At 39.0% G+C, this 9,105-nt stretch overlaps 2 protein-coding genes across 5 annotated transcripts; both read right to left on the reverse strand.

Annotated features, from left to right (window-relative positions):
* Nucleotides 1-2,425: 2,425 nt before the first annotated feature.
* LOC125502291 (rho GTPase-activating protein gacN-like) lies at nucleotides 2,426-4,212 on the reverse strand. 2 transcript variants are annotated; one of them, XM_048666626.1, is made up of 5 exons: nucleotides 4,062-4,212; nucleotides 3,838-4,009; nucleotides 3,230-3,598; nucleotides 3,069-3,179; nucleotides 2,426-3,017 (listed from the first exon to the last, which is right to left on the reverse strand). In XM_048666626.1, the coding sequence occupies exons 1-5, from the start codon at nucleotides 4,097-4,099 to the stop codon at nucleotides 2,484-2,486; spliced, it is 1,224 nt and encodes a 407-aa protein (XP_048522583.1). In that variant the 5' UTR covers nucleotides 4,100-4,212; the 3' UTR covers nucleotides 2,426-2,483. The 2 variants fall into 2 exon arrangements, with proteins under 2 accessions (XP_048522583.1, XP_048522584.1); XM_048666627.1 differs by having other exon boundaries at nucleotides 4,067-4,210.
* Nucleotides 4,213-5,863: 1,651 nt separating this feature from the next.
* Nucleotides 5,864-7,857, reverse strand: LOC109545572 (trypsin-1). Of its 3 annotated transcripts, none has more exons than XM_019916344.2 (5): nucleotides 7,539-7,855; nucleotides 7,287-7,470; nucleotides 6,904-7,118; nucleotides 6,734-6,850; nucleotides 5,864-6,152 (listed from the first exon to the last, which is right to left on the reverse strand). In XM_019916344.2, exons 1-5 carry the CDS (start codon nucleotides 7,588-7,590, stop codon nucleotides 5,920-5,922), a joined length of 801 nt encoding a protein of 266 aa, XP_019771903.1. In that variant the 5' UTR covers nucleotides 7,591-7,855; the 3' UTR covers nucleotides 5,864-5,919. The 3 variants fall into 3 exon arrangements, with proteins under 3 accessions (XP_019771903.1, XP_019771904.2, XP_019771902.2); XM_019916345.2 differs by lacking the exon at nucleotides 5,864-6,152 and adding an exon at nucleotides 6,181-6,464 and having other exon boundaries at nucleotides 6,904-7,016; nucleotides 7,539-7,857; XM_019916343.2 differs by lacking the exon at nucleotides 5,864-6,152 and adding an exon at nucleotides 6,181-6,464 and having other exon boundaries at nucleotides 7,539-7,854.
* Nucleotides 7,858-9,105: the final 1,248 nt, after the last annotated feature.

Raw genomic sequence — 9,105 nt, forward strand, 5'->3', positions numbered from 1 at the left:
AAGGTTTTGTCGGTTGATTCGCTGATAACCAGAACGTAGCTGTTGATGGGGAAATAAACGCGTTTGGCCCTTAAAGTTGTGGTGTTGCCGAAAATTAGCCATGGGAATTTGAAGAGTTTCCTTTGGAGAGCCTGTTGGGGAAAATCTGGTTTTTTAGCGCAACTTTGAGTGAATCCTGGACTTACGTCTTGGATGAGTGCATCGAAAAATCCACAGTCCATATCCACGAGAAACATTCTCTTAAATCTCGAAGATTTCAAGGAAATATCGTTGGTAACTGCGTACATTAAGTTGCTTTTCTTGAGCAGTTTCAGCAAGCGGACATTTTGCTCTAAAAACAGCCTTTATGTCCACAGCTCTAAGCTCAAAGTTCTCTCTCATACCTCGACTCCAACACAGACGCGCCTCCAACATCTTCCCGGGCAATTTCCCCAGAAAATCCTCCAGAAAAAGCAGCTTATCCACAGCATAAGCTAAAGAGAAAGTTAACAAGAAAACCATCCCGAAACGCTTCTGATTCATTTCGTCGTTTGGACTTTATAAATGCAAATTGACTCCCAACACTGAACCAAATTATAGACAGCGCATTTCGGCCTGCTGAGTGGTGGTTAGAAGAAAAATTCGTGAAACACCTAATAAGGTGTGATTATAGTGGAGAAAGCCATCGTTTATTCAACAGCTTGCATTGTCTCATATACAGGGTGTCGCATTGGAAATGGTTAAAAATTGACCGACGGATTTCTGAGAAAATAATACGGTTGCGATTTAATTTCAAAAAGTTATTTTTTTTAACAACTCCTGAATATCTTGGAGTTTTTGACTGAAATTTGGAATCCAGGGGTTTTCGTGGGAGACAAACTTTCAGAGCCAATAATTCGCTTTTAAATCGCTCTAATTTTTTTCTGTGTTTGCTACCGAAGAGCTCATCCCCCCCCCGAATAAATGGATTTCAATATTTTATCCCTAAGATCAAGAGTTTTCGAGATATTTGCAATTAAAGTATTCGGTGCGCTGAATTTATGGAAAAAACCTGCCTATTTATGGATGGAATAGAGGATAATAATAATTTAATAGAAAATACCAAGTTAATAAACACAACAATAAATAAGGTTAGCATCAGGACCAGAAAACTGATGAGCTTTTGACTAAAGTTGTTGAAAATAACGTCCACAACTTCAATAGATTCAATCACACGTTTATTGAACGATCTTCCAATTTAAAAAGTAGATCTTTTTCCCCAAAAATTGCATTAATAGTTTGTGTCCGATATCGTTTCTTCATACACTAAATACTTCAAGGTATCTACAAGCACAAAAATCTAGTCTTGAGGATTGAAATCCGGCCTTCGTGCCGGCCATGGTGCTTGACTTTGTTTGGCAAATTTGTCACCTACGAGTACGAAATTGTACGAAAAAGCTTGTTGTTTGTGAGTTTCTTGAAAAAAACCATTAAAAACAAGTTCCCAAATCCATCGGAAAATATTTTAGGTTTTTCTTTTCAATACTTCCCAATGTTCCTGCTGCAAAACGGCCGACAAATTTGCAGCTCCGAAATACTATTTCCAACGCTCCGACAATGATTGACCAATTTGTTTTTATAACTATGTGATTCCCAAATTGATTTCCCATGTAGAAAATTTTAAGCGTAGAACGAATTTTCAGTTGCAAAATCCATGGGAAATATTTAATTTTCGGTTTTCCCTTTCAATAGTTCCCGATGTTGCTGCTCATTCCAACCAACGTTCCGACAATAATTGACTAATTTGGTTTTATAACTCGTGATTGCAAAATAATTTTCCATGCAGAAAATACAAGTGCTAAGAGTAGGACAAATTTTGAGATCAGAAATCCAAGGAAAATATTTAATTTTCGGTTTTCTCTTTCAAATTTCAAAAGATACGACAATAATTGACTAATTTTTTTTACAACTACGTGATTCCAAAATAATTTTCCATAAATTTCAAACGTTTTGGAAGACTTGAAAAAGTTCTTAGACATCTCTGGCCAGTAGAATGAAGTAGGTACCAACATAACGAGGTTGTAAGCACCTGAGTGAAGAAATAGTTGAAACATACACTAGATGCCGACATTCACTCGGTTTGCGTGATTCGCAAAAGAAAATATTCCGGCCTCAATTTAAAAATGGACGAGAACAAGCCCTGAAAAGTTGTGAAGAGAACGAAATGAATCCAGAGATGGATTCTGAGTGAAGGGTTTTTCCTAATAAAAAAACCTTTTGAAGATTGGAAAGATCCAGATTATCCCTCTTTGGCATTGGAACTTCAGCAATAAACTTTCGATTTTCTGTCGGTGTTTTCACGAAATATCAAAGGAATTTTTAGGTCACCAAAGGTTTAGACGCACCATTACAGTACTCCAACAAAAACCTCTATTCTCAACACCCACTAAAATAATAACCAAACCAGAACTTTGTAACTTAATTTATTTATCCTTAACATGCTTATAATGAATGAAAGAATCGTATCAGTGAATATTGTACTTTGAACCATTGGGAGCGATTTCTGGAGACGACCGAACCCGCACCAAAGTGTGATTGGTCGACGTCTTTGAAGAGCTGCTGGAGATTTGGAACAGTGCCAATCTGGAGTTGGGCTTTTCGGAAGTTTTCCTAAGATCCCTTTGAAGATACCCGGCAACTTTCTGCGGCTGAACGCTTGAAATGTGGGATTTTGAGTCGATAATTTTGATATCTGGAATGCCTGGGAGTTGGTGTCGCTCGAAGATTTTCTGGATTTGTTCATGAGCATGGCTGGTGGATGGAAGGTTGGAAATGTCCCGCTCCAGCTTTTCTGGACGTTCTTCTTTGATGCGCACTTTCTTCTGCTGCTTGCTGGCGCTTTTGCTCCTGGATGTTTCATGCTTGATATACTTCAGTCTGTTGTTGGTTTCGCTTCGCGTTTTGTTCAGCCTGAGCTTTTCGAACTTCAGGTGCAAATTGTCCACTTCCAGTTGGAGGCAGAGGTTCTCATACACCAGGCAACTGTTTTGCTTAACTAGCTGGAAGTGTTTTTTGGATTGATCGAGTTATTTAATTGAAGGTCCAATTACGTGTAGGTATTTTTTGCTGCTGCAGGAAATCGGCGTGGAAAGTCTTTCCTGGATGAGATCGTCCAGTTCTTGGGAAAGGTTGTGGATCTTCGTCTTGTAGTCGTTAAGCAACTGTTGTAGAATCAACAACTTTAGTGCAGCTTCAAAGGAAACAATAGTACCTTTTCGTGCTCCAGTTGCATGGTTTTCAGCTCAGTCTTCAGGCAGGTTTTCGTGTTCTTCATCCTCAAGAACTTGATGCTTAAGTTGTAGTTGGCCTCCAAGGTCTGGTTTAAGGTGTGCTTCACTTTGGCCATCTCCTTCTTGTACTGTTCCACTGATGGCTCGCTTTTGCTCGCCATCGAAGTGCCGCTCAGCGCCTGTTTCAGCTTCTTGAATTGGTTCATTTCCTGGCAATAAGTTTCTTTCTCTTGGTAGTAAAATTTGCGCTCATCTTCCAGCTGCTGGAGCAGGTTCTTGTTGGATCTTTGCTGCTTCAGCAGTTCCATTGTGATTTTTTCTTTCTCTCTGGCGATTTTTGCTATGGCCACCTGTACACATGATCAAAAGGGTACTGGGACATACTTGCGCTCAAAAGACGACAATCTGAACGAACTTTTATTTAGAAACAGTGTTTGGCTCTTCACAGCAAGTTGCACTAAAATCCATCGAATCATTCATTCTACCGATATTTCAATAAAAAGTTAAAATTTCAATTAAGAGCTCAACGGGACACTGTATAATGTTGGGCTGATTTTGAATCTTGATTTCTTCCGATTTCTTTACTCACCTCCTTTTTTTCCGTATCCCCTTGAAGGGCGCTGATTGCCGCCTTGAGGTTCTCAATTTGTTCCTTCAGAGCCTTAATTTCAACAGCTAGTTGTTGTTCTTCAGACATGAAGTTCGACGGTTTCTCTTTCTGATCACCATGCGATCCGTGGGAGCTTCTGGACCAAACGCGCCTAAAACAGGCCACATTTCAAAGTCATTTTCAAAAGTTCCACTCGCTGTTACCTAACTAGATTGTTTGGCGTTTTTAGAATTTTTTTCATTTAAAATCCGGCACTTTCAGGCTCTATTTCCTTGTATTGTTTATCGGCTTTCAGTGTCAATACTTTGAATTTTGACAATTTTTTTTCGCTGATTTTTACGTCGTTAAGGTGAGGTCGTTTACCTGTGCTTATGATAATGGCGGATTACGTAAGAAGAGCGCTTCGTGCACTCGTTCATAAAAAGCTCGATTTGTTTGGGACCAAATAGAGGAAATGGATGTAGGCGACTGTTTGGGTCTCACGATTCTGCTGTTATTGCCGATCTGGAGTTTCACCTATTGGCTGGCGAAAGTTGGTAGGAAGCAATTTGAGGATTCCTACCGAAAAATTCGACTAAAGTTCATTAGAACAGATTACAGTAAATGTTAGGGAGAACGCAATAAGGACAAGATGGGGATATTTTAGTCCGGAAAAGTGATCTATAGCGGATGCTTCCGGACTATAACTTGTCAGCTAATCGGCAATAAAAAATCAATATCAAGCGCTTACAATAAAACGCGGTTCCGCATTCTGCAGACAATGATGTCGATTTCAGGCCGTTGGTGTGAGTAAAAGAGCAACATCTCTGAATGGCAATTCAGGACCGGATTTCGTGAAAACTAGAGAGTTTTCCACTACTTTTTTCAAGTTTTTTTTACAACCTTCTTCAAGTTGCTTTCAGCCTACTATCAGAAACTTATCAAATTTCTATGATTCATGGTGTTTTTGTTTAATCAACTCGTCGATTTCTTCATGCTTCTTGTCCTGTTGCGTCTTGTTGCATCAATTGAATGTAAATTTGCTTTTGATCACTTTCTACCCGGATTAAGTTTTGAAGATTCTTATTCAAGCCGTTCCTGCGGGCGCATCTTCATAGCAAAAATGTCTATTTAACCTTCCTCCTGCTGGGGCACTTTCACTGCTTCGTTCTTAGGTCTGCGATCTGCAGAATTTGCCCGCAGGAATAATAATAATGCGCGATCTCGCCGCAAATATCAATGCCGATAATCAGGAAATGTGGGATATTTGGGTCAACTGTATGAAACTAATGAAGTTTTTAGTAATTGTTACATTGCATTTTTTGGAATGGATGTACCCAGCTAATTAGCGCAATTATTTAATATTCTCTTTCTTGCTAATTAAAGGTAATTTATTGCCGAATAACGGAATACGCCATGAATGGACGACATTGTTCCTATTGCAATATTTTGCAATTGTTTTCTAAATAATCCACTTTTACACGGCAAATTAGCGCTTTACATTGATGGTTGATGGGAATGGATTCTAAGGCGCTTTTCTGTATGAATCTGTGCGTTTTTTCTTTAGGCTGAACCGAGAAATCTAAGCCAGTAAAACCATGTAAAACTATGAAAAAACTGCTATTTGCATCCTAATTTTCCAAGCAAAAGAAAAACACTGTGCTGGTCATTGCAGGCATTTCGCAATGGCCTCAGGTATATCTATAAGCAGGATCTCATTCCATACGAACCAAAGGAACATCATATTTATGGCGAAACCATCGTTCCGCAAGGCCGGAGGAAATGTTACTTGCCATCGATAAGTCGTTTGTTTTTGTTATTTAACATTAGAGCTCTTAGGAAATCGCAAAACACACTAGTTCTTGCAGGTTTGACCCAAAAATATCCATAACGAAAATGTTTTTTGCCTACAGTTTTCCTGAAATATTCCTGAATGCTACTCAAATAAATCAAATTGAATAGCGAGCAGGCAAAGCAGGCCAAAACTTTCATTACTGTACACCATTGTAGCTTCCATAGAAAAATGTAAAAATGCATCTGTTTAATGTGAGGTTTGATCCATATTACATAAATTGAAAACTGCTAAAGTCCAGTTTCTTCCTTGATCCAGGATAAGAGACTGGGAACACTGGAATACACGCCTGGATAGTTGGCAACTGCACACTGATAACCCCAGGAAACGATTCCTGCTAAATAACCATCGACTATCAATGGACCTCCGGAGTCGCCATTGCAGGCGTCGTATCCTCCTGCTGGATATCCTGCACACAACATTCTGTCTGTGATGTAAATTGAATACGCTGCAGTCAGAGCACCTGGAAAGTTCCTCAGTTAAACTCCGAATAGTTTCAAGATTTATTTATGTAGTTTTAAAGTAGTACACATCTAGTTTAGGCCAGTTTGCTCCTTTATCCAGGACAGTAAACTGGGGAAGCTGGTGTAAACCGCAGGAAATCCTTCGGAGGCGCAGCCTCCAAATTTCGACCAAGAAACCACTCCGGTTAAATAACCATCGACTATGAGAGGACCGCCCGAGTCTCCATTGCACACATCTGCACTTCCATCCAGAAATCCTGCACACAACATTCGCCCAGTCACATAAACACCATACACTATCGACTCGTTCTCTGGAACAGGGGAATTTGCTTTGTCTTTTGCCTGCTCAAAAGTGATTCATTTGCTAGGAAAAATAGGCAAGCTTAGTGCTTTACTCAAAGAAGATGGTAGCGTGTAAGGTGGCGCAAAATCTCCATAAAGCTTCAGAGAAGAAAAGTGTCAAATTGTGCAGTTGATCAACTTGTTCCGTTTTGCAAGCAGCAGTGGCCTACATCTTCAACGAGAAAACCCCATCAGCTTGCAAGGTAAAGCTTATTTCGAAAGACTTCAAGAAACCTACTGTAGTATTCTTCGCATTCTTCGTTGCTGACAATTGGCACATTCACCTGCTGAAGCTCGTCCATCAAAGATCCTCCATAGTACGGGGTGCCCCAACCAGTTACCGAAGCAATCGATCCTGGATTGAGTTGATTAGGAGTTTTCCTCAAAACACTCAGTGGGCATTTTTACCATTAGTTGGAGTCCAATCCTCTGGAGGTAGAGTGGCATATTGGATGGTGTTGTTGACTTCTTCTTGATGGTTGGCCAGCTTGATTAAGCCCACGTCGTAGTCGATAGTTGAACTGTTATACAAAGGGTGAGGAATTACTTGGGTGGCCAGCACCAACGTGCCACCTTCCGCCCACAAGGCGCTCCCCAATCGGAAGCTGTATCTGTGCACGCCACTGAAATCAATCTTAGATCTCACATTTCCAACTTACCACAATAATCAGCGTGAGTTCGCGCTTATTTACTTATCAGAGCATATAAAGATAATCGTTTAGGGCTGTAAAAACTTGCTTGGGACACTAGTAACGGAAGAACCTACAGTTTCCAGTGAGATTTCAACTCACCCGGATAGGCAATGGGCAGCAGTGAGAATCCAATTAGGAGAGATTAAAGAACCTCCACAACTGTGCCTGTGCCAGCTCTGAAGCGACACCTGATGAGGATGGTCACTGATGTTGACCGTCCATCCTCCAACAATCCTGCTCTCCACATGCCTCAGAACGGAGCCAGATTCTTCCACATTTTCAGCTTCAATTTGAAATACACGTTGATGTAGACTTGGTGGATACCAAGAGCCTTTCTTCATCTTCACTTACCGTATTCACTTAAAGCGCTGGATAACACGCTGATGATTACAAGCCACAGCATTCTGGTTGGTTCGGTCTTCACTAGCTGAATGGATGAGCGTTCTGGGAGATTATCATAGAAACACAGAGTTTTATGGTGGTTTCGATGATTTCTTTCCGTTTATCAGGGTTTATCAGTCCCATTATAAATTGGTGAGGATTATTATTGGATTTTCATGCATCGAATCACATGAAAATGTGGATTTAAGATGCGTATGTCTTACCTACACGGACAGTGACGGCGCCAGCTTTATGTTCCGCTTAAGCGAAAGTAGATTAAAAATACTTAAAATAACGAAAATAGCATTATAAACAGTGAATGAAAGTTTTATAAGGAGGTGACATAAATCAATAATGAAATAGTTATTCACGGAGAACATTAGAAGAGGCATTCTTCTATTATGATGCTTAGCAGCAAAGGAATCTATAATTAACTCTAAATCTATTTTATGCAATATATTTTTCAACAAAAAAAATGCCCAAGTTAGTAAGTGCTGAAAGTTCCTTCAAAACTTGCACTGGAAGATGGTACAGTCATTGCAATATTGCATAGTTTATTTATTTTATGGAACTCTAAACTAAAATCTTGCAAAAGAAGTGTGAGATCTGTTAAAGGGTTTATTTTTAGATTATTTGTGACTTCATACCTCTTCGTGGTATTCGGCAATGATTTTGTCTCGTCTTCAATTGAAACTTTATCACATTGGAAATGATTAGCAAAATAAATAAGCGTTCTAAGTGTAAAAAAATGGATTAAATGTACTAAATCGTGTTTTTAAACCCAGCTTTTGCTTCTGCAGGCCTTTTCCAGTTCGTAACAAAACTCAAACTGCTGGTTCCACCTTGTTTGAAGAAAAATCTACAAGAAAAACCTGAATACAGCATCTTTGATAAGGCCGTACTTAAGCCAATCATTAATGATATAATAACTGGACTTAAGAATACGAAGATCACAACCATACCGGTTTTTAGGAAAACTTGCTATGACCGTCTTGAAAGTTCATCTAGCGATTGAGCCAAATCAATGACTTCGTTTTCCGCTATATGAAAATATTTGGCTCTTGTCCTGGCAGGAAACAAGTACCCATATTTAGGATTAGAAAATAATTTATTAATACTAACTCAAAATTAATTCCTGGGTTTCAGTCATTTATTGTCTCTATTTATCAATTAAAATACGTTTCGGTGTATTTTTCCACCATCATCAGTTTTTATGTGTAGCGTTGTTGCTACTTTAAGCCTTGGCATATATTTGGAGTATTAATTTTGTCCATTTTGCACACAAAGCGAAATACTGTTTATATTGATTTCTTTCACTTTCAGCTATTTTTCTTTGCATTCTAAGACTATTATTTTTGGTTTGCAAAATTCTTCAATATACCGGGTGTTAGTTAATATTCTATGTTTATTTCATTTAATTAATGTATGATATACTGAGCTACGATTGTCGGTATCCGATCTGAAATTCATAGCATTGTTATGTTTTTTAATCTGTATCATTTCATGGACTCTTCTCTTATTATAATTACTCTCGTTA

This window comes from Dendroctonus ponderosae, unplaced genomic scaffold (genome assembly GCF_020466585.1).
Source record: "Dendroctonus ponderosae isolate FM_Combo_2020 unplaced genomic scaffold, Dpon_F_20191213v2 Dpon_F_20191213_5, whole genome shotgun sequence".
Lineage (NCBI taxonomy): Eukaryota > Metazoa > Arthropoda > Insecta > Coleoptera > Curculionidae > Dendroctonus > Dendroctonus ponderosae.

Coding starts and splice junctions, on each gene's coding strand:
- LOC125502291 (XM_048666626.1), bottom strand. CDS start 4,099: ATGAAAAAAATTCTAAAAACGCCAAACAATCTAGTTAG. Junction 4,010..4,061: donor ACGCCAAACAATCTAGTTAG/GTAACAGCGAGT, acceptor GGCCTGTTTTAG/GCGCGTTTGGTCCAGAAGCT. Junction 3,180..3,229: donor TGCAACTGGAGCACGAAAAG/GTACTATTGTTT, acceptor ATTCTACAACAG/TTGCTTAACGACTACAAGAC.
- LOC109545572 (XM_019916343.2), bottom strand. CDS start 7,590: ATGCTGTGGCTTGTAATCATCAGCGTGTTATCCAGCGCTTTAAGTGAA. Junction 6,851..6,903: donor GGATTGGACTCCAACTAATG/GTAAAAATGCCC, acceptor AACTCAATCCAG/GATCGATTGCTTCGGTAACT. Junction 6,465..6,733: donor AGAATGCGAAGAATACTACA/GTAGGTTTCTTG, acceptor CCCCTGTTCCAG/AGAACGAGTCGATAGTGTAT.